Source organism: Lacerta agilis, chromosome 8 (genome assembly GCF_009819535.1).
Source record: "Lacerta agilis isolate rLacAgi1 chromosome 8, rLacAgi1.pri, whole genome shotgun sequence".
Lineage (NCBI taxonomy): Eukaryota > Metazoa > Chordata > Lepidosauria > Squamata > Lacertidae > Lacerta > Lacerta agilis.
In genome coordinates, this window is record NC_046319.1 from 41,540,305 (window position 1) to 41,565,373 (window position 25,069).

At 44.5% G+C, this 25,069-nt stretch overlaps 1 protein-coding gene across 1 annotated transcript in view; it reads right to left on the reverse strand.

The window, feature by feature from the left end:
• LOC117051085 (protein BEAN1-like) overlaps positions 1-25,069 on the reverse strand; it is a 49,924-nt gene that overhangs the window by 11,855 nt on the left and 13,000 nt on the right. Inside the window, exons 2-3 of the mRNA XM_033157155.1 lie at positions 22,562-22,637; positions 18,424-18,543 (exon numbers count right to left, since the gene is read on the reverse strand). Of these exons, the coding sequence (XP_033013046.1) occupies positions 18,424-18,543; positions 22,562-22,568 (127 nt within the window). The 5' untranslated portion in view covers positions 22,569-22,637. The remainder of the gene's footprint in view (positions 1-18,423; positions 18,544-22,561; positions 22,638-25,069) is intronic.

A 25,069-nucleotide genomic window follows, 5' to 3' on the forward strand; every position in this document is an offset into this window, starting at 1 on the left:
ACTCTAAAACAAAAACTCAGCTACCAAAGAGAAATAAAATCTACCCAAAGTGTTACAGGATTTTTTTTATGAAGTCTGCAAAGTGAGACAGGAAGGCTAATGTATGAATTTATGACCCCTGTCATAATGATTGCTGGTGACATTAGTTATAGCCTCATTTCCTCTGACTCTGGCACTGAATCGCGTTTTGCTACTCTGCTGCATAAAAGATGGAACGTCGTCAGTGAACAATGTGTTCCTCAGCACGCTATGCTAGTGCACCTATTTTTTTTTAAAAAAGGAAGTGATTATTCACTATTTATTAGGCTCTGCAGCAAGGAATAAATCCTTGGCTCGTCAGTAAAATTCTCATGCTGTGTTTGCTGCATGTTCAACTGTAAAGTCTCACGGTAAAACAAAAATTCAAATTGATTAAAGGATGAAGGAGAGGCAGAACAGCACTGCTAAATTTATTCACTGTTCACTTTGAAGAAAAAGACACCTTGTGCATCTATTGCAGAAGGTGGGGAATCTCAGGCGCAGGGGCCAAATGTAGCCCTTCAGGTGTCTGTCTCTGGCTCACAGGACTCTCTCCAGGCCCTGCGTGGCTCCTTGAGTGCTTTGGCAAGGCTGGAATGTGTCACTGAGTTCTGATCATGCCTCTTGCTTGTCTGGATGGAGGATAGAGAGGGCTGTGTCAATCTGTGTATGGAGACACTGGCCTACTTTAGAAGGGGGGGGGAATGCGCTTGTTGCTCTGCCCACTCTTGCCTTTGCCCACTGCTAACATGTGGCACCCGGAAAGTTGCCCAGAAAGGAATGTGATACTTGAGCTGAGGAAGATTCTCTATTCCAGATCTATTGCCTAAAACTCTTTGTAGCAAAGCCTCTGGTACAATGAGTAATAGAAACCATGCAGTTCAGAGAAATCCAGAAGTGAAGAATGGATGGCAGATAAAAACTCCAGGTAAGAAGTCCCCTCTGCCTTATATTCACTATCTGAAATGTCTGAGGAATGGGACATGGCAAATCTCACCAAATGATTTTCAGATGTGCCCCCTATACATGTCCTCTCTGCATTCCTTACACAACAATCTTGCCCCCATTTGATGTATTAAGGGTGCCAGCTTCCCCTCCTCCGCCAAGCAGGCCTTTAGCAGCTGCATGCTGGGAGGATAAATGCAATATTTCCTCTCTAGTGCTGACATGACAGTTTCTTTAAATATTTTTTTACCAATGTTGAAACTGGGTAGTGTCTGTGATGTGCAAAATGTCATCCTGACTCAGTGCAGTGGCACACCGTTGTGTCCCCCCCACTCCGACTTTGACTCGTTTTGTTCTAAAAATATGTGAGCGCCAAAAATAAGCAAGTCAACCATTCTAACAAATCTGCTCTACTTGTTTCACATATATATAAATACACACAAACACATCTTATCACAGGCTGTTACTGTGATGCGTTACCAAGCCAACATTAATGTGGAAAGCAGATTGTCACCAGCTTTCATTACAACTTTGATTAATCATCTATACACCAAGATGCACCTATTGTTACCAGTAACGTTGCTGCCACAACCTACATGTTGAAACAAGATCTGCTCTGTAAAGGGGGAAACCAGCAGGAGGTTTTCTCTCTGATCCATAACTGAAGATTCAACTTCCTCCTTGTAGGATCAATGGCCAACCAGAGGCCTCTGGGAAGCCCTCAAGGAAGATGTGCAGGTAATAGACCCCCCTCTCCCACAATAGTTCTTTAGAAGATGGTATTCAGTTGCTTGTAATCCTGGGGATTGCATTTAACAATCTTGACCTCCAACAGTGTGGGTGGCACTTAGTCTTCAAATGAATTACTCTAAGGATGTGCAGGAAGAATTTGTGTTCAATAGCACCTGCCACCAAATCAGAAGGCCGCTGGGAGGAGAAATGCTTCATAAATTTGATATACGTGAACTCCTAAATGTAATGGTCTGATCTGTAATTTCTGGACTAATGTGCAGATCAGAATTCAGCTGTCCACTGGATTTTGCACTTCTCTGAATGTGCACTTGGATGATGCAGAAATGCTTCTGAATACCAACTGCTGGAAACCACAGAAGGGGAGAGGCCGCCTGTTCTCAAATCTCCCTTGTGGGTTTCCCAGAGGCATCTGGTTGGCCACTGTGAAAACAGGATTCTGGACAAGATCCCACTGGTCTGATCCAGCATGCTCCTCTTATGTTCTTAGGATAAATGTTTAAACACCTTTAAAATCTGCATTTAAACGTTTTGAGATGATTAAGAAATAGCAGGTTGGTGTAGAAATGGAATAGTATTATGGGTAGGAAGATACAAGCCAGAAAGAGTGACATAAGCCAACAGCAGCCAATGGTTACATCACCATTCACAATACACAACAGCCAACGGATGAATGTAAATATATTATTAGATGTGCATACAAAACATGCTTTACTGTTTTCAGACCAATCCGTACACCCTAGGTGGAATAACATACACATTTAGCACTAGACAGGTATCTGCTACAGTCAGTCTTCCATAGCCAGATGCATTTCCACCAAATAGCCTTCCTCAGTGGCAAACCAACAAGCCTGAACAAACTGCTTGACCACAAACCTACAAGAAGCCCTTGTTAGGGATGCTCATGTTTTTGATATGCTGTTCTATACAAATGGCTGACATTGAACCTGCTCCCTCGAAAAATAGCCCCACTGATCCTCTGTGACCAGTTCCAGTCAGGCTGGCAGACAACAGTCCTGAATACCCTCCAGAAACTGGGTTTTGCTCCCCAAGCCCTTCTAAGTCTGGGGTTGGGTCAAGCAAAAACTACGGTTAGACAAAGAATCATACACATCGAGAGACAACAGGACTGCTCAAGGTGCCCCGACTATAAAATTGGAGAAATTGACAGATATATAGCCGCTCTGGCAGCATATCTCTTCTTTCTTGTATCCAAAAATGCAAGAAGGGCATTTACACTCACTAGAAGCTCGGCTCTGCCCTCACCGGTCCTGGAAGGAGCTTATAAAAAAAGTCCCATACGCTCAGAGACTCTGTGCCTGTTCATTAGGGGAAATAGGAAGCCCAGAGCACTTATTTTTCAGATGTCCCTTCTATGAAGAGGCAGGTAGTGAGTCCATTGATCCCTTGCTGGTGAGGCTCGTTGACCTCCCGGAAAAGCAAAAATATGACCTGCTCCTGTTAGGTAATGATCAGAAGACGACCCGGTTGGTCACCAGATTCTGTGTTCAGATCTGCAGACACAGACCATCCCCAGATCCAATCTAGTTTGTTAAGAAAATCCCCAAACCCGGCTCCACAGGCGATCCAGGGGCAGTTCTCTGCCGTAGCTTATCTTAAAAATTTTATGTCGCTTTATGCTTATCGCATTTATAAATTTTAATTTTACCATTGTACAATGTATTACATGTTTGTTTTTCACTTGAGATTGTATCTCCAAATGTGTTTTATATGCTGGTCTCCGACCGTAATAAATTATCTCTATGCTGTTCTTTCTAATTCCTTTCCCCAATTTTTCAGAAGTTAAAGTTGTGTAGTATTATTGTGCCAAAGTACATGCCTGATCTTATCTCTCTACGGTGCAGGATGTGCTTTGGCATATATTCTGGAGTTTTATTTTTCCATATTAAGTTGTTCTTGGCCCCTTGAAGTAGTACTGTGTTTGTTTTGTTTAGCTAAGAAGTGAATACTTTTTTAAAAATACATTTTAATTAAATTTTAACATATTTTCCATACAGCATATAACATCTTTTCAAATCTTATAAGAAGTGATTACTTTTGATGAATATTGCATGAATGAAATTAGAGAGAGAGAGAGAGAGAGAAAGCTGATACTGGTATGCAATTTTTGCCCATGTATTCCTTAACTCATAAGTTCATATCCTGTGTCAAGTGTCTGAGTCCTCTATTATATCCCTTTTATTTGTTTTTATGCATTTCTATATTGTTCTTTGATTGGCTTTGGGTTCTGTTTTCGTTTTAATGTTTGTTTTTTAGACTATAACCATGTGATTTTTTTAGCATTAAGTGGTTTATAAATGCTTTAAAATAAACAAAATGAATGTCCTGGTTGAGGTAAGGATAAGTGTTTCAGCAGTTTCACTAAGAGTGCTATTTATTGCATTCTACCCTTTATCTTGGTCTCTGTTTATAGTACAATTTTGGTTGGTGTACATTCCATAAAAATTTCAAAACCCCATCTAACATCGCTGTGAGGGTTTAAGTAGAAGTCTGAAGTTATTTCTCCCTTCGCTGAGCTTCAGAGGTTAAAAGGTTTATGCTTTACCTCATCATTTATTAATTTTCATCACCAGATAACCCGAATAACCTTCATTTTGTGTGATCTAAATTACTTTGCATTTTCTCTTGCGCTCAAACCACTGGGGAATTTGCTTGCACAAACCCCATCAAAACGGCTGAGCAGCTAAAGAGGATAGTGACTGGTGCCCCGAGTCAGCAATGCCAGTTTTCAAGCTCTTCAGAATGCTACTTCAAACTGGATTTTAAACAAAACAATGTGGAGAGGAGGCGATACAAAGATATCTCTTGGCCATGCTCACCCCTAAATTCCAAAGAAAATAATTGCACCCTCAGAGAGAGAGAGAGAGAGGTCAAAGAGGGGATTTCCACATGAACCCCTCCACAAGCTGAATTAACATGTGGAACGGGCTTCTGGGGGACTCTAGCACAGATCACAATGTTCTCCTATCACCTGGATGTTTAAAGGATGGTTTGAAGGAATTCTATGCACATATGGCTGTTCCACAATGCAAGCAAGAACTCTGCCCAATTCGAGTCCCTCCTCAGGTGGACAAACTCTACCCACAAACATCTGGATGCACACAGAACTGCATCCAACATTTGTAGAATGCAGACCTTGGGGAGCATGCCAGTGGGCAGGGCCGGTTGGACCACACTGCACTGTGACCCCCACATCACACTTTCTTTCCCACAGCCTGACGATACACAGAAGGAGAGTAACTGGCTGCCAGAACAGTTCTTTTTGCTGATAGGAGTTGTGGTCCAGAACATTTGGAGGGCACAAGGTTGGGGAAGGCTTCAACCATGTTCTCTGAACAACAGGCAGATGAAAACTGTACAACCCACTGTGCACTAAAACCAATACCTGAAGCACCGCAACACAATTATAAAACACATTAAAGGTAAAGGTAAAGGGACCCCTGACCATCAGGTCCAGTCGTGTCCGACTCTGGGGTTGCGGTGCTCATCTCGCTCTATAGGCCGCGGGAGCCGGCGTTTGTCCGCAGACAGCTTCCGGGTCATGTGGCCAGCATGACAAAGCCGCTTCTGGCTAACCAGAGCAGCGCACGGAAACGCCGTTTACCTTCCCGCTGGAGCGGTCCCTATTTATCTACTTGCACTTTGACGTACTTTCGAATTGCTAGGTGGGCAGGAGCAGGGACCGAGCAACGGGAGCTCACCCCGTCGCAGGGATTCGAACCGCCGACCTTCTGATCGGCAAGCCCTAGACTCTGTGGTTTAACCCACAGCGCCACCTGGGTCCTTATAAAACACATTAGCTGTCATAAAAACATGAGAGTGGTCTCACAAAGGAATTCAACTGACAGGGAATAAAATTATTTCAATACTGAACTAGAAACACCACAAAACTGAAACAGTATGTTCACCCTAAAGCAATATGTTCATCCTATAAAGACTGGGTGGACAACAACAAAAAGTTGTTGTCTGGTGCCAAAAATATATTAATGTAGATGCAAGAAGGTCCTGAGAGAGCGCATTCCATAGTTGAGAAGCCACAACCAGGAAGGTCCTGTTCCTTGTAGCTACCTGACAGAGTGAGGGGCACTTGAAGGAGGGCTTCTATTATTGATTTAGGGGGTAGCCAAGATACATATAGGAAGAGGCTATCTGGGGGTCCCAAGTCACGCAGGGCTGTATGTATTTTACAGGATACATCTCATCCGGGATGCAGTCTTTTTGCACCACTGCTTTCGGGCAAGAGATATAGAACCACTAATGCAAGAACAAATAGATTAAAAATTAGTTTCTACCCCAGAGCTACAACCATCTTAAATGTTGTAACCAGATAATATGACCATGGAGAGTTGTGATGGGTGTGTATGTATGTGCATGTGTGGCTGAAAATGTTTTTTGTCTTGTTTTTATGGGATGGCATTCAATTTCGTTGCACTTGTACAACGTTGTACTTGTACTTGTACAATGACAATAAAGAAATCTTTATCTTATCTTATTAGTCAAAACCAACACATTGAGTTGGGTTCAGAAATGGATTGGGCGTCAATGAACTGCTCTGTTGTTAGGCATGAGAACAGGGGTCGGCAATCTAAGGACCATGGGCCACAAGCAGCCCATGGGGGGTCGTTTAACCGACCCATGGACCCCCGCCGCCCACTAGGGGACCCCTGCCGCCTGCTCGGTTGGCTCCTGTACGCCACATTAAACTGGAGTGGAGCAGAGCAGGGACCGCATTCCGCGACACTGGCCAGTTTCCATTGGCTGCAGGAAGCTGTGCACACCTCCTCTGTGCCAGGAGCGCCGGAAATAGTGTTTGCGCATGTGTGCACACACGTGCACTCTGGCAGGACCATGAACCAGCCCAAGCCAGAAAAACTTTGCCAACCCCTGCATGAGACGATCACATTTTCTATTATAAGGGAAGCTAATGCCACATATAAAGTGGCTACTGTATATGTGACAAACAACAAAAGCACACTGGGAAGGGCAAAAATTATTACAAGCCACACTGGAGGATCATGCAGTCAATCCTGTGTATCATCTTTTCAGATATGTTCACAACAACTTCCTATTTTTCAGGATAAGTTCTACCTCCATAGCCACATTCTCAGCTTCTGCACATGAATTCCCATGCAGGGAATTGTGACACCGATTGACGACTAAATAATGGCAATCCCAACTTCACAGGCGCGATCATATGCTATGCGAGCTGATGCCACTTGACAAATCTGGGCCCTTCCTATTTGTTTTTGTCAGGGTTATTGGCTGCATTGTTCATTTATGCTTGTTCTGTTTAGCACCCGGGGGTCCTCTTGAAATTCACCTTCGCATCTGCTACACATCAATATGTTCTCTGCTCAGCTGCAATTTCAGTCTCCACTTTGTAATCAAATGCTTAATGAAAAGATAAGAGTGATCAACTTGAAGATGGCTGGGATAAAATGTTCACTTCTAATTAACAGTGACTCAAGGGCCATTCTAGGAAATGCTACTGTTGAGCTTCTCTGTACATAGACTGAGACAAGCAAGTGGGAATCTTGTTACCGTGGAAAATTAATACAGGTAGCTTCTGGCAATCTAGGAAGCAACCAACCAGAATTCATATGAAGAGCCAGAAGAATTTCTGAGCCATTGCTTCTTTTTTCTTGTCCCCTGCCAGGGTGCAGTGCAGGGGTTTCTAAGATGGTGTGCTTCAGATGTTATGGACTACATCTCCCATCATTCCTAGCCAGCATGGCCAATAATCAGGGATGATGGGAGTTGTAGTCCAAAATGCATGGAGAGCGTGACATTGGTTACCCCTGTTAAAGTGGATAGATTGCAAGGACGTGCAGTGGGGAGAATTATGTTCAGGTCCCTGTTCAGCTGTGAGGCTTAATGGATGACCTTGAACTACTCACTCTGGGCTACGGATGCAGCACAATGAATTCAGTGCAGGTGAAGAAAATCAAATTTAAAAAATAGATGAACAAATGGGTTCTACAGCAAGATGTTATGAGCATGCTTGTTCCTTACTAGGCTTATCCCACCCCCACAATATGATGTTGTACATTTGCAAACTTTTGATTCCCCCAACAATTACAATAAGAGATCTTACAAAAGATCTCTTTTCTTTTCTTCATGTTTCTTTTTTAAGCTAAGTTATAAATGAAAGGGAAAGCGGAGCAGCACCAAAAGGGCAAGGAAGCAAAAGGGCAGAGAATTTTTCAACTGGAGTGACCCCCAGAATATATTGAATTTAATGCACGCTGTCTTTTTTGACAAGATACATCTTTTTCCTTCCCTCAAAGTACAGCAAGGAGTTTTCTCAGATTACCCCTTCTCACATGGAGTCTCCCATAGGAGTTTACCAAACCACTGAAAATCTCTGAATAAAAGCTGGTTGGCAAGACAGGTGACTCTTGGCTCATGGAGGGCAGGGCAAGGCAGGAGCAACGTCTAAGTAAGGCTGAGGGCAAACAGGGGAAGCAGGGTCCCCTAGTTGTTCAGAAAGGGAATTGGTGGTGGAAAGGAAGCACCCAGGGTCAGCACAAGACAGTTTGCTGCCTGAGGCAAAGACAGGAATGGCAGTTAAATCTTATTTCAGCTCTGGTAAGGGGCTGACATTCTTGTCTGTTGCTGGCAAGTATAGGGGCAGAGATGGGGAAGCTGAGGCCTGGGTGTCAAATGTGACCCTCCAGACCTCTCACCTCAGGCCGTTTGAGCCACACCCCTCACCAGCCCTGCATTGCACCCTCCATGAATGTTTTTGCTTGTCTGGAATGTGTCTTTGGACTGATAATGCTTCTTGCCTGCCCAGATGGAGGGTAGTGACTATTCAAAAGCCACAATTACTGCTCTAGCCAATCTTGCCTCTGGCCCTGCCCCCTCTCCCTGGCATGTGGCCCCTGAAATTTGCCCAGAAGGGAAGGTGGCTCTTGGGCTGAAGAAGATTCCCTACTCCTGGTTTAGGGAATGTGGGGCAGGCTGCACAGCACATATAGCTCTGTTCTTCAATACAGCACATCCTATTGCTCTGTTCTTCCTGCCCCTCAGTATCTGCTGCCTGAGGAAGGTGCCTCATTCTGCCTAGTGATAGGGCTGGCCCTGGTGGCACCAAACACCAGAGGAAGTAGAAGAAGAGGCAAAACCTCAATATGGTAGAGCAGAAAATCACGAATCTGTAATATTTTTAGTAGGCCTATGCAATACACCTGTAGGCAAATAGGGAAACCATTTCAAACATCCTGTTGAATGTTAGGGGACACTGATGACATAATTAGCAGGTGTGCCCCCTCCCATTCTTCACCTGTATGGCGGGAACCACTAGAATGAACCAACTGGAACAACGGGAATGAACTAAGGCCTTCAGATTCTGCATCTGATTACAACAACAGATCTTACCATGTACAGTGGTACCTCAGGTTACAAACACCTCAGGTTACAAACACTTTGGGTTACAGACTCCGCTAACCCGGAAGTAGAATCTTGGGTTAAGAACTTTACCTCAGGATGAGAACAGAAATCGTGCGGCGGCAGCGGGAGGCCCCATTAGCTAAAGTGGTACCTCAGGTTAGGAACGGTTTTAGGTTAAGAACGAACCTTCAGAACGAATTAAGTTCATAACGAGAGGTACCACTGTATAATCTATCTTCACTTCAGCTCAAAATGTCAAAAATCCAGAACCAGTGAAGAATTGTGCCTCATTATACAAAATCTCTCACTTTCCCTGTGGGCATGCAGTTCTTGCACAAAAGTTTACATGAGACAGTGGATAAAATGAGGTTCATTGTCTCTTGATAAATGACACTTGCACATCCCCACCCCCAGCAGTTTCCTGGTTATATAAGATTTAAGACAAACAATGTTGATAAAGACATGAATATGTACAATGAAAGACAGGCTACTAAATTATCAGCTAAACAAAGCAAATATTTTCCCCTTCAACATAACCCTGGCACAACACAGATCTGAACAACTTTTTTTTTTAAAGCCTTGATTTTATACTACTATAAAATCTATCTCCCTGATCCATGCAACGGTCACCTCCAGGCTTGATTATTGTAACTCGCTCTACACGGGGCTGCCCTTGAAGCTGACCCAGGAACTCCAGCGGGTGCAGAATGCCGCGGCGAGACTCCTTACGGGGTCTTCGCCGCAGGATCACATTCATCCAGTGCTATATCAGCTGCACTGGCTCCCAGTGGAGTACAGGATCAGGTTTAAGGTGCTGGTTTTAACCTTTAAAGCCCTATACAGTCTAGGACCCTCGTACCTACGAGACCGCCTCTCCTGGTACGCCCCATGGAGGACATCACGGCAGTGGTGGAGGAAGCCTCCGTGCTGCTCCCACGATGACCGGGGGGGGGGGGGAGGGCGCCGGGCGGGCGGCGGCTTGTGGGCTGCCCCGTCCGTGCTGCTTTACGGATGGGGTGCCGGGCGGTGGGGAGTGGCAGGAGGGGCCACCAAGTGTCACCCTCCTCCCCTGGAACCCGGAGCGGAGCGCCCCCTACGCCCCTCCCTTGCTACGCCACTGCATCACGGTCTGCAAATAATAACATCCTGGAGATCCTGGGCCTCAGGGAGATTAGGCTGGCCTGGTGGAACGCTCTGCCATAAGAGATCAGGGCCCTGCGGGATTTGACATCTTTCCGTAGGACCTGTAAGACAGAGTTGTTCTGCCAGGCCTTTGGTCAGGGCTCAGCCTGACTCCGCTTCCCATTTTGTATAAGAACTAGTACGAAAGAGGCCTCCCAGCATTCTCACAGGCCCATATAAGATCAGTGTACACAGTTGGGTCTGATGAGCATTTACTGTTCCCAACCCAAATCCTGCGGAAAGCCATCTAATTCAGATTTTAATTTTATCCTGACTTGTTTTTAAGAGGTGATTTAATTATTGTTTGATTTTATATCAATGTTTATATTTGATGTTAGCTTCCCTGAGCCCAGTCTCAGCTGGGGAGGGCGGGATACAAATAAAAGTTGTTTACTACTACTACTACTACTACTACTACTAATAGTAGTGAGGTAAAAGGTAAAGGACCCCTGGATAGCTAAGTCCAGTCAAAGATGAGGTGTGGCGCTCATCTCACTTCAGGCGAAGGGAGCCGGTGTTTGTCCACAGACAGCTTCCCGGGTATTGCAGCCAGTATGACTAAACCACTTCTGGCACAACGGAACACCATGATGAGTGCCAGAGGGTATGAAAACACCGTTTACCTTCCCACCACAGCAGTACCTGTTTATCTACCTGCACTGGCATGCTTTCGAACTGCTAGGTTGGCAGAAGCTGGGACAGCAACAGGAGCTCACGCTGTTGCACGTATTCGAAGCACCGACCTTCCGATGGGACAGTCAAATTTTGCTTTCAAAACCATAGGGAGTGAGGTTGCACTGACAGGTGCTGATGGGAGTTGTAGTCTAAAGGGGTACAGATTGGGGAAGGCTGCTCTAAGAAGTCAATAGAAGATAAACTACCACTTAACCGTTCTCCTCCCAAAGTTGGGTCCACTGGTAGCAAGACACTTGGCTGTACCCAATTAAGTTCTGTTCAGAAGACACCCATTGAAAACAATGGAACTAAGTTAACCATGGCTATTAATTTTAAGAGTCTACTGAGAGTAGAACCAACAGTGACTACAACCCTGGGCAACTGGCAGGAGGAGAGGGGAATCAAGGTTTTCCTACGCAGATGGTGGAACCACTGTTCCTAAGACTTTGTTTGGAGAGTAGCACTGCTTCATCATTATCATCAGCAGCATCGTCATTTCTTAAACTTGCTGTCAGCATTCCATTTGCATCTAATGAATCACCTTGCCAATTTCGCCTTCCTGAACCGCTCCTATTGAAGCAACTGACTTCTTCCTCGGCAGACACTGTGGTCATCTGGCTTCCTTGAAAAGCCAGAACAAAATGCTCTCCATCACTTCCTTTCATCTGGCCATTAAATAAATGAATACAGGATATTAGGTTAAGGCGTTAATGATTCAGCAGACCGGGGGTAATTTGGAAATTGCTTCTGATCTCAGCTGTGGTGATGCACTGCCAACATCCTTCTCCTGGCAATGTCTCTTTCTCCCATGGACACCCACCCACCCAATGTCTCCCAGATGTCTTGGCATGTTGGGAAAACCTATTCATTCTTTGAGTCATCCATGTATGAATGCATTCTCAGAGAGAGGCAAAGGCAGACACGGTAGACATGCTTATATTAAAGTGAAGGCATTTGAAAGCATGACTTGTCCTCCAGCCTATACAGAAAGTATCCACAGAGCAATATGCCAGGTTGGCTTAGCAAATTCAAAGTGAATCATGCTTCTGAGAAGACATGCGTGTGTAGGAAGGAAGTGTGAATTGCTTTGCTGGATCAGACCAAGGTTTGTCTAGTATAACAGGTGTGTGCAATCAGCAACTCCAGGACCTAATTACAAAAGCCCCCTGCAAGAGACCAGTCATCCAGCAAGAACAACCTGTCCCTCTTGCAGCGGGTTGCTCAGTGGGGAGGAAGAGGGAGACAGAGATGGGGAGCAGAAAAAGAAAAAGGGAGTAGCCCCATTCACCCCTGACTTTGGCCCCACCCACAGTCAGCATGCAGACTGACAGCTTACCCCTGAGGAAATGTGGTTCTTTATAGAAAAAAGGTTGGCCGCCACTGTAGGCTAGCATTCAGTTCAGCAGCCAACCAGAAGATGCTTGAGAGCTCATAAGTGGGCTGTGGAAGTGGGGTCATCACTTCCATGGCCCACTTCCCAGAAGGTGGTATTCAGCTATGTAAAGCCCCCATACGCAGAGGTTCTGTTTAGCAACCGGTCATGTCCTACCATGTCCCCTGGCAGGACCAGCCTTGAAGCATGTGAGACCTCAGCAAAAGAGGAAGATCCAGCCCTGATGGGATTCCACAGGAGTCAGTGGAGATTAATAACTCACCTCTGAAGATAACATCAAAGCAGCTGCAGGTCAGGAGGAACCAATGCACCCTGTCTGATTTTACTTCCTCATTAACACCTCAAGCACAGACACAGTGGCATGTCTGTATGGAGGTACAAGGTCCATTAGCAGCAGCAGGACACACCCTGAACTCTTCTTGTGAGTAGGATGCTTGATTCCTCAAGTGCTCTGCATGTTGTTGTTCAGTCGTTCAGTCGTGTCCGACTCTTCGTGACCCCATGGACCAGAGCACGCCAGGCACGCCTATCCTTCACTGCCTCCCGCAGTTTGGCCAAACTCATGTTAGTAGCTTCGAGAATACTGTCCAACCATCTCATCCTTTGTCGTCCCCTTCTCCTTGTGCCCTCCATCTTTCCCAACATCAGGGTCTTTTCCAGGGAGTCTTCTCTTCTCATGAGGTGGCCAAAGTACTGGAGCCTCAACTTCAGGATCTGTCCTTCTAGTGAGCACTCAGGGCCGATTTCCTTGAGAATGGATAGGTTTGATCTTCTTGCAGTCCATGGGACTCTCAAGAGTCTCCTCCAGCACCATAATTCAAAAGCATCAATTCTTCGGCGATCAGCCTTCTTGATGGTCCAGCTCTCACTTCCGTACATTACTACTGGGAAAACCATAGCTTTAACTATACGGACCTTTGTTGGCAAGGTGATGTCTTTGCTTTTTAAGATGCTGTCTAGGTTTGTCATTGCTTTTCTCCCAAGAAGCAGGCGTCTTCTAATTTCGTGACTGCTGTCACCATCTGCAGTGATCATGGAACCCAAGAAAGTGAAATCTCTTACTGCCTCCATTTCTTCCCCTTCTATTTGCCAGGAGGTGATGGGACCAGTGGCCATGATCTTAGTTTTTTTGATGTTGAGCTTCAGACCATATTTTGCGCTCTCCTCTTTTACCCTCATTAAAAGGTTCTTCAATTCCTCCTCACTTTCTGCCATCAAGGTTGTATCATCAGCATATCTGAGGTTGTTGATATTTTTTCCGGCAATCTTAATTCCGGTTTGGGATTCATCCAGCCCAGCCTTTCGCATGATGAATTCTGCATATAAGTTAAATAAGCCGGGAGACAATATACAGCCTTGTCGTACTCCTTTCCCAATTTTGAACCAATCAGTTATTCCATATCCAGTTCTAACTGTAGCTTCTTGTCCCACATACAGATTTCTCAGGAGACGGATGAGGTGATCAGGCACTCCCATTTCTTTAAGAACTTTCCATAGTTTGCTGTGGTCGACACAGTCAAATGCTTTTGCGTAGTCAATGAAGCAGAAGTAGATGTTTTTCTGGAACTCTCTAGCTTTCTCCATAATCCAGCGCATGTTTGCAATTTGGTCTCTGGTTCCTCTGCTCTGCATAAGAGCCCTGATTACAAGCCAAGAAGTGGTGGGGCAGCCACACCAATCATTAAGCTGCTCAAATAAAGACAAACCAGCGCAGAAGCAACATCTCTTCTTGCCTCTGTTCCCTCTTGGACAGCACCCCTGCTGTTCTAAATCTCCTGAATTTTGACTTACTGGACAGTTCCTGATAAACTGAGCTGTGCGGCATACAAAGCAACCGCTCTTTCTCTGAGCCATTACCTTTCCCTGAAAAAACCTTCCATGATTTTAAGAAGTCCTGTAAACTACTGCCCTTCATCACATCTTGTGATAATGAATTCCGTAATTTCTTAAATGTTGTGCAAATAGTTCAAGGTTCTTTATTTCAGAATATTTGCTTCAAAATTACAGTGGCACCTCTGGTTACGTACTTAATTTGTTCCGGAGGTCTGTTCTTAACCCGAAACTGTTCTTAACCTGAGGTACCACTTTAGTTAATGGGGCCTCCCGCTGCCGCCATGCCACGGCCGCACAATTTCTGTTCTCATCCTGAGGTAAAGTTCTTAACCCAGGGTACTACTTCTGGGTTAGCAGAGTCTGTAACCCGAAGTGTTTGTAACCCGAGGTACCACTGTACTTACAAAGAAATAAAATATAATAAAACACACTTATTACAGATAAAGAAATATAAAGTATAGCAATACAAAAGTTAGCAAAATCCATTTAAAACAGCACAAGACAATTATAAAATGCCTCCCAGAGTTTAAAAGAAGACATGTTTTCAGCACCAGTCTAAAAATGGGAGGACTTCTCTGGGAGAGTTCCAGAATCACAGGGCCAGCACAAAAAAGACTCTGTCCCTGGTACTAACCAACTTGAATATCTGAAAACAGGGCCAACAAGGGTTGGACCTTAAGCCTTGAGCACCCCTGTAAGGGAGTCTAGGCTGAGAGAAAGTAATGAGTCCAAGCTCATTCAATCAGCTCCAAGTCTACGTGAGGATTTGAACTCAAGTCTCCACTCCAAAGTGCTATATGGGGAATGGCCATAGCTCATGGGTGGAGCATCTGCATTGTATACAGAAGGTTCAATCCCTTGCATCTCCAGGTATGGCTGGGAAAGAACCCTATCTAAAATCCTGGAGAGCCACTGCCAGTCAGGGCAGACAATATGGAGCTAGGTGGACAAATGGTCTCACTCAGTGTAACGCAGCTTCCTATGTTCCTAAGCACTACACTACACTAGCAAAATACTTTGCAAACCAGGTAAATGAAAGTATGCCATTATTTAAACATGCCATCCCTAACTTCTGAAAGCATTATAGTTCCAGGACTGCATTATGCTTTCCATGAACCTGTAGGTTGGCTCTAACACAAGGAAGTGAGGGAGATAGAATGGGATGTGCCCAAGTGTTAGAATACGTGAGCAGAGTTTGGCCATCCACCCATCGAGGAAACCTTCGGGTCTAAGACCTGCTGATATAACTCCTGAAAGGATAGCTCACATAACCAGGAAATCTCTTCCTGAAAGCCCAGCTTTGTTAGTTGGCATTGTTAGCTCCAGAAATGGCCAATGAAGGACTTCCTCCCAATGCAAATATCAGCATCAGATGAGGGGTTTCCTTAAACTGGCTGCTGGAGAAGATTACATTGCCCATCCCCTGTAGAGATCCCAATAATTATCAGCTGCCTCCCATTTGAAGCAATTTACATTACATCCCCATCCTGTGTGCATGATAATTGCAGAGACACATTAAACATCTCGTGCAGTTTCGCCCTTAAGTGTGCTCTTTTCTTAAGTGCACAGAACAAATGTTAGAATTAGGAAGGATGGAGTGGGGAGGAGTAATACAATGGGGAAGGAATTGGCATGCAATGTGCTTTTACGGATGTGAGCGGAATCCCAGTCAGTCAATGTTGTGCTCTCTAAAATTGCCAGCTGGTTGCAGATACCATTAATTGATCCTTTTACAAAAGTGCCTGACTCATTATGCAGTAAAGAGTTTACTTGTGAGTAGCACATGGAGGATTCAGCTGACACCTGTGGTCTTGCTGAAGCCATGCACACTCCATACTGAATTCTGTCTTCCTATCAACCGTAGGGATATTTCAAGCAAAAAACAAACCCATACACAGATGCACAAAAAGAACAATCTTAAAGACAATTTTATTTGTTAAAAACTAGATTAAAACATCCCACCCAAGCAAAAGGGCCATAGATAATTAAAAGTCAATGGCCTGATAAAAAAAAAATTACTGGTAACGTTTTGCCTAGTGTCTAACAATATGTTAACAAAAACGCCAGGCCAGCTTCCCCGGGGAAAGCATTTCACAAGTGGGGAGCCACTACAGAAAAGCCGTTTTTGTGTTGCCTCCCTCCAGACCTCCTGTGGGGGCTTCAGATAACTATTGCAGGGATCCAGGTCAGTTCACAGGTGATCCTATTGGGATCCTGATCTGCAGAAGACTTTGTAGTTCAAAACCAGCACATTGAATTGATTCTAGAAACTGACTGGAAGCCAGTGAAGTCAGTCAGGTCAGGGTCAGTGTTATGTGCTCAGACTGTCTTGCCCAGGTGAGCAACCTGGCCACTGTATTCTGCACCAGCTGCAGTATCCAATGCATCTGCAAAGGCAGCCACAAGTAGACCACATTACAGTAATCTAACCTAGAAGTTACTATCCCTGTCCAAATCGGGGCAATTGAACTCACACTTTCCCATCCATTGGGATGTATTTACACTGTGTGTTGTTGTCCTTTCCCCTCAATTAGTATTTACCCACATTCCCTTAGTTCAGGAAATCTGAGGTCCACTGTGGGCATGAATGCAGGTGTTTGTTCACCTCTGCTGGTGGCCAAGCTGTCTGATATGCCAGATTTGCACAAAACAATAGGTTTTTAAAAAGTGTTGTGTCCAGCCACACCAGCAGTGGAGTAAGAGATGGCACGCAGCAAAATGTCACCACACATTTATTTTATTTATTTTTATTTATTTATTGAATTTATATACCACCCTATACCTGGAGGTCTCAGGGCAGTTCACAGAAAAGATCACATTATATAAAAATAAAATAAAAACAATAACCCAATAACACCCCCAATAACACATTTAATAAAATAATAATAATAAAATTATTATTATTTTAAAAAATTATTATTATTATTTTACATCAAACATTAAAAACTTCCCAATACAGGGCTGCCTTCAGATGCCTTCTAAAAGTTATGTAGTTCTTTATCTCCTTGACATCTGAAGGAAGGATGTTCCACAGGGAGGGCATCACAACCGAGAAGGCCCTCTGCCTCGTTCCCTGTAACTTTGCTTCTCGCAGTGAGGGAACCAGCAGAAGACCCTCAGAGGAGGACCTCAGTGTCTGGGCTGTATGATGAGGGTGGAAACACTCCTTTGGAAATACTGGGCCAAGGCCATTTAGGGGTTTAAAGGTCAGCACCAGCACTTTGAATTGTGCCCAGAAACACATGAACAATGTGCTTCAGCATGCCCACAGCTGGTTAACTTGAAATTTTATGTTGGATTCCCCCCTTAGTGGATCAAATCCACTGTTTAACTGCTTTTTTGGGGTGGGGGTGGGGAGATGATCTACAACTTCAGAAGAAGCACACGGTACAGCCATATTTGGGTGCATGGCTTCAGAGTGTTGAAAGTGGTGAGGTCACATAATTAAATGCTCCCTTGTCTCATGAACTCCCTGCTCAGGGGCAGCTGCAGTTAACAGATTATGGGGAAGGTTAGGCTAGCCTAGAAAGAGTTCTCTCTAATGTGCTAACTTTCCTAGTGGAGGGTATTATTGACAAGCAACCCTAGCAATTTGAAGCTGTATGGTCCAAGGGGGGCTGTGCCATGATTCTTCTCAATATCTTTCCTAACACTTTCACAGTGTTCAAAGGGTAGTCCAACCACCATAGACATGCATACCTGGCAATAATGTCTGCTGTTTTACTGTGTTTTTATATGTGCCACGGATGTCCAACTCCCAAGAGACTGCGATCTACTCCCACTATAAAAACACTGGCAGTGATCTACCCATTGGATTGACCAAAGTTGTTGAACTTTTTTGGGGGGAGGAACACCCACAGTTGTTCAGCTTCTTCTGGGGAGGCTTCAACAAAGTTGTTGAGCTGCTTTTTTGCGGGGGAGGGGGGGTGTCAATCAAACAAACAGGATCATGCAATTAACCAGGAATGCCAGGATCGACCGGTAGATTGCGATCAACTTGTTGGTCATCCCTGATATATGCTGTAAGCTGCCCAGAGTGGCTGTGGAAACCTAGCCAGGTGGGCAGGGAATAATAATAATAATAATAATAATAATAATAATAATAATAAGCTATAGAGGTACCAACCAAACCACCCAGACCCATCTATGGTCTCTGGCCTGGTCAGTATGAATATAACTGATCCCACTGAAGGATATCCTGAAGGATTACTCACTTGAACAGGTGATCTTGATGGACCCATAGTCTTTGCCACAGTTCTTCTTGAAGTGGCAACGCAGGCAGTTCAGCAGGCAATGAAGTTCCTCCTTTCTGCAAGGCTGGATGCCCTTTTCATCTGGGGGGAAAAGAGAGGAAGGGAAAAAAGGGGGTAGGGGCAGGTTGATCAAGCAGTGAAATATGTACATTAACAAGGGCTCAGATCTTTGCAAGACTCATTGCTTGGTTGAGAGTTTTGTTTTGCTGTCTTTCCATACGACTCAGGAGCAAAAACCAGGCTTTGCCTTTCCTTTTATCAGTCAATGGGAAAACGGTGCAGGACTCAAGCAAACCTATGCTAATTTGAATTGTGTCTCTAAGCTTGGGCGTTGTGAAATTCAAAAAAGTGCAAATTTGGAAAGATAATGTGTGAAATGAATCTAAGCTATCTTTCTAAATTTGCACTTTCCTAGGAAGCGACTAGCATGAGTTTGGCCAAACTGCGGGAGGCAGTGAAGGATAGGCGTGCATGGTGTGCTCTGGTCCATGGGGTCATGAAGAGTCGGACACTACTGAATGACTAAACAACAACAGGAAGTATGAGCAAAGTATGTTTACATTAAAAAGTGAATGTCAACCTCCATCACCTTTAGTCACAGGTGATGGGAGGCCACAGTGCAACCAAAACCTCTGCAGGGCCCTCATCCCTGCCACAAAATATTCTTGGGGAAGGGTGTGGGGAGCAACCAGTCTCGGAAATTGTCTCCCTGCCTCTTTAAGCCCCAGGCAGACAGAGAAATCACATCCCAGTCTTGGCTGGCTCAGCATTCACAGCTGGGCCCTGTTTTCTGCTGCCAATTTTTTTAGGGTGGGCTTGGGTGGGAATTCATTCTGACATCCCAATATTTTGGAACGTATCCAGTCCTAGTCCTACTCAGAACAGACTCAATGAACTTAAAGAAAAATACCTTAGGTAGAGTGGAATTATATGAGTTGATAGTATATACATAAATCAAATAAATACCAGCATCCTTGCCACCCCCTGGGCTCAGGACACCTTCCTCTCTTAATACTTTGGCACCATGTGATGATGTAATGGAATAATTTGAAAGTGAAAATAAATGAGAGGCTGACCACAAACCAACTGCTCTTTGCAAACAAGGATTAGGAGACTGGTAGCCCAGCCTTCAGCCAGCCGTGCAAAAGGCAGGCTGCCTAAATCAGGTTTTTGTTTCTCTTCCAGTCTATTTAATTCAAGGCCTTTGTGTCAGCTTTCATAGCCCAAAGCCCATGCAGTTAGGCGTAATTGTTCATGATTTGCAATTCTCCATACAGCTGCTCCAGCAGAAGATGTCCGTACCCCCAATGCATTTCCCAAATATCACTGCCTCTGACCACACGCTGGTTTTGTATGGCTTACGCAGCCACAGGCTTGCAGAAACCTGGAGGCCCAGCTTTGCATGGAGACACATAATGAGATCAGTTTGGCTTCTGTGCTTTTAGCACTTGGCGGATGAGCGTTCTCTGCGCAGCCAAGTCATTAGTGGCAGGTATCTAAAAGTCAGAATCTTGGAAACAAGGGCATTTCCCCAATAAGGGCAGTGTCGACTCGGCCGCCTCTAAGTCACACAACATATATACCCCAATCTAGTGCTCTTTACAGGAATATTTAAAAAACCCCAAGACAAGACTGTCTTACAAATAGCTGCCCACAAACTTACTAACTAGCCCACAACTATTTGTGTAGCCATGTGCCCACAAATACTTAACGTCCACAAATATTACGATGGCCTCAAAATGAAAAACGATATTCCAGTCTGCAATAGGTTTTATTTATTTTTTTGGGTGGGTAGAGTTTGAACTTTATTGCTAGCTGGCAAGAAACAGTACTGAGGTGCTATGAAGATTGTTTTGGAAAGACTGGTGCTGCTTTAGACGACCACAGTGTCTTGTGTCTCTGCTTGCTTCCCACTTGCTCAAACTGTAGGTTTCTAACATTGCAGGCTGATCAGCAGAGTGGCAGGGCAGCAACATGGAAAAACACGTGTTTTTCAGAACGCACAGCTAGTCCTGAAAAAGCATCCTTCTCCCTTCTCCACAAAGCAGCAGCTAGTTATTACGAAAACAATTCAGGTTTCTAGTACTCATCTCTCCATTAGGAAACTGACCCTCTGAATCTTTAGAACTTCCTACTGCTCAGAGAAGTGCAGATTACAACAATTCCCTTTATTTGCAAAGTTTAGGGGTGAGTATGGATCCTTACGTAGGTAAAATAACTGCCATCCATGCAAGAGGGAGATAGATATCAGCAAACTTGGGGGAACCTCAAGTTTTGCAGAGATCTCAAAAATCTTATTTGGTGTTTTTTTTTTTTAAAAAAAATCTAATACCCAATGATGACCCGGCATGTTCAGTGGACAGTGAATGCTGAATCGCTGTTGGAGCCAAAGATGGAAAACTGGATATGGGGGATGGAATGGAGTTTCCTGGAAAAGAGCAGAGCTAGCTATAACCCCAAAAAGGAATATTCCATTTTTATGGATTCACAAGGCCCTTTTCTCGTCTCAGTATGCAATCTTATTGCTGATATAAATCGTATCATATTCAAGATTTGCCTGCTTCATGTCTCTTCTGTGCAATAACCTGATTAGTTTCTAAAGCCATATGAAAAAAATCCTCAACTTCTTGTTGTTGCAGCCGCTTTCCTTCCCACCCCCACCTTCTCCTTATTATAAAATGCTCTTTGGCTTCACGGTACATGGAAGCTGTGTTTGAAAATAAAATTGCACCAAAGCTATCAAAACAGGTCTCTGTTGTATTAATTGGAAGTGTTAGAGGAGGGCTCTGGGGAATGATATGATATTTAAGGGAACAGCAGGCACAAAGAGTGACTTGTTTGGGATCTGGTGGCAGAGGAAGCTGAGGCAACCTCAAAGGAGGAAAGCAGGAAGTGACCCAGAAACATACGTCCTCCTGAATCAATTTACAACAGGTGCAGAATATCAGAAAGTTCTAAATTAGCTGCCTATGCCTGGGGACCAACTAGAAGCACAGTGTTGAGTTGATTAACTGGTCAGCTTTAGCAACACAAATTTAACAACTATAAAGGTCTGACAAAATGTAGTTACTTATTCAATAATTTTAAAGCACCACTTAATATTCTAAAACCTCTAAGGGGTGTATAACATTAAAAACAATCTGAAATATAAAGGAAGATAAAATGATACCAGTAAAATCATAGTACAAAAACCATATAAAAACAGGAATGCAGGGAATCCAAACAAGTAAACAACAACAACAACAACAACAACAACAACAACAACAACAACAACAACAGGGTCAAGGAAGGCCTGAGCAAAAAGTCAAGTCTTTACAATACATCAGAAGCAAATGATGGAAGGGTGGTCCATAGTACAGAGGCAATAGTGGAAAATGCACGTTTTTAGGTTACAGCTCTATGACATTCTGTAGGGTGCAATGTGGTACCACAGGTACAATTGCCCCAGATGACTGACGTGTCCCCAAGCAATAGTAGCTCCAAGGAAAAGATGAACCTACTCCCTATCTCATTTCCAGTAAACCTGTCAGCAACAGATTCTGCACATGGCTCCCTGATCTGTGATGATGAACCTTTGCCAAGGAACTACCAACTCCTCTGAAGATGAAGAAAGTTCTGCACAGCTTCCAAGGACTATATCTTGGCAGCCTCAAGCCCTGCCAACTAGAGCATTGGTCAGTTGGTGCTCTCAGAATGTGTGGCTTCAGTCTTGATCCTCCAGGGGAGACTGTAAAGCTGTGGAAGGTGCAGCAGGCCAGTGCTGAGGCAACCTGCGCCTCTTGTTCTCCACTGTAGGATCACTGTCCAGGGTCCTGAAAATCTTACTTCTGTTTTCCAACTCAGCACCCTTCAGGATCCTGACCTCATCCAGGCACAAAGATGACTTGGCCAGTCCCACCTGTTTCCCACCACCACTTTTCCCCAGTGATGGCTACTGCTATGGGTCAGGACACTATGACAGTCTTACACACTTCAGTCAACAGGAGAGACAACAAAGGAAAGGAAATACTGGGTGACAAGCAAAAATGGGAGTAGAAGACTGCGAAAGTTGAGGATAACGAGGGATGAATATAAGCAGAGAAAATTTCTATGTACTTACAGTTCATTTCAGCTGCGGATGAGGACAACACAGGTAAAGCCAAAGGCTACAGAAATGGTAGGTTTTGAAGAGGGATCTGAAGGAAGAAGGAGACCCAGCAATGATACATCTGCTGTGTGAAAATCTGAGAACATTTTCCATGCTTCAACGAAGACCGTATTAGTCACGGTGAGGCAGCTGGGCACCAGCATAAAATCCTAAAAATGATTCTCTGAACCCCCTGCCCCCCCCTTTTGCCTTTCTGTTCAAAACAGCAAATCATCCAGGAGAAATCACTCACCTCCCATTTAATAAGAAATAATAACCATTTTGGAGTCATTGCTGAGCCTCAGCAAGCAATATATATTTCTAGGCTGAGTCCTTGACTGATGTTTAAGACACCTCTGAGCAGAACAACACCACAGTTCAATATGGAACTGGAATATGCTCTTAATCCCTCTAGGAATCCATACAGACTACGAGTGCAGGAAGGATCATAAAAGTGTTCTCTGTGAAGGACATGACACTCTGGAGGGCTGCACAGCTTTCTCAACAAGTCATTTCCCATGAAGGATTCAGCTGCTCAAAGGCAAGCCGCAGTTGATTCATTCTGGACTGCTTCAGACGTTACGTTGGGATATGGGGATGCTAGAGGAGGGTTGCATTTTGAGGTATATGTTGCCAGAATCCTTCTGGTGCTAGAATCTGAGCCAGAACACCAGGCTCTATAGGGTAAACACACCCTTTAGACCAGCTTCCCCCATCCTAGTGCCCTTCAGTTGTTGCTGGACTACAGTTCCCATCATCCTGGACTACAGTTCCCATCATCCATGCTGCCTGGGGCTGATGGGAGTTGGAAGTGCAACAACACCAGAAGGACTCCACCTTGGCTACCCCTGGGTTAAACAAACAACAGTTCCAACAAGCTCAGAAATTATGGGAAACTCTGGTTAGTTTAAAAATCAGAAGCATTTCCCCCCCCCCTGTCTCCTTCATGCAAAAGAGGAGAAGAGGGGATGCTTGCCTCAGTTTGTTTACAAACCCTAAATTCTGAGGGAATGTTGGGGCCCATCAGGGCCTCAACACATCCCCCCAAGCAGACAAGCTACACCAGCTCTGGAGCTGGAGTAATTTATTGCTCTTCCACTGGAAACTGGGAGCATGTTGGGGGCCTATTAGGAGAATATGTACATTCATCTCCTGGCACACCCCCTAATCACTCCTAGAATGCTTCCTTTTACATTGGAGAGAAGCCAGTTGTGGACTTTTCTGCAGCCTTTCAATGGGGGCATCCAATGTTGGATCTCCCTCTTGAGCAGGGGTCAGCAAACTTTTTCAGCAGAGGGGCGGTCCACTGTCCCTCAGACCTTGTGGGGTGCTGGACTATGGTTTTTTTTTGGGGGGGGAAATGAATGAATTTCTATGCCCCACAAATAACCCAGAGATGCATTTTAAATAAAAGCACACATTCTACTCATGTAAAAACACCAGGCAGGCCCTACAAATAATCCAGAGATGCATTTTAAATAAAAGGACACATTCTACTCATGTAAAAACATGATGATTCTCGGACCGTCTGCAGGCCGGATTGAGAAGGCGATTGGTCCGGGTCCGGCTCCTGGGCCTTAGCTTCCCTACCCATGCTCTTGAGACCCATCTCTCTTTCCTTGGAGAGAGAAAGATGTAGTTGTTCTTACAACTCATGTGATACCCTCCTAGGGGCCACATGATTTCAGTCTGAAAAGTGGTTTATAAATCTTTTAATAACATTTAAACAAACAAACCACCACATCCCTTCTCAAATGTTAACAATTTAACAGACAGCCAAATTTGCACAATTGTTCTTAAGCTGAGGCTCTCAGGAAGCTGAATCCTAAGCCAAATACCTACGTAATTATTTAAAGCAGGTGTGGGGAACCTTTGGCCTTGCAGACGTTGCAGGACTACAATGCCCATCATCCTTGACCACTGGCCATGCTTGCTGGGGCTGATGAGAGTTGCAGCTCAGCAACATCTGGAGGACTAAAGGTTCCCCACAGTCTTTTCACCAATATAGCTGAGGCAGCATACGCTATGAAAACGGTAAAATCCAAATTGCAATTTTAAAAATGGTTATTTAAAAACATCAAAGCCAGCAAGGGATTAACCCCCCCCAATTAACAATATAAAGAAACAAAAATTGCAGCATCTAAAAGCCACAATATAAGATAGACGAACGGCAATAAGAACGGCAAATCAAACATTAAAAAGCCTGCTGCCGTATGCCACCTTAAAAGCAGCTAAGTTTGGCACATCAGTAAGTCTGCAAAGGGCACTCTTGAAAAAGGCATTCCCCTGTGCCTGCATACATAGGAGGTGTGGGTTCTGCAGGGATGGTGCAACTAATCTGCTTCGACCTTCATAAGTTAGAGCAGGGTTGGGGGCATTTTTCAGCCAGAGGGCTGCATTCTCTCATAGGCAACATTCTGGGGGCCACAGGCAGGGCTAGAGGACAAAGTGAGCGAGCAACTGGTGCAGAGGTTTCCACAT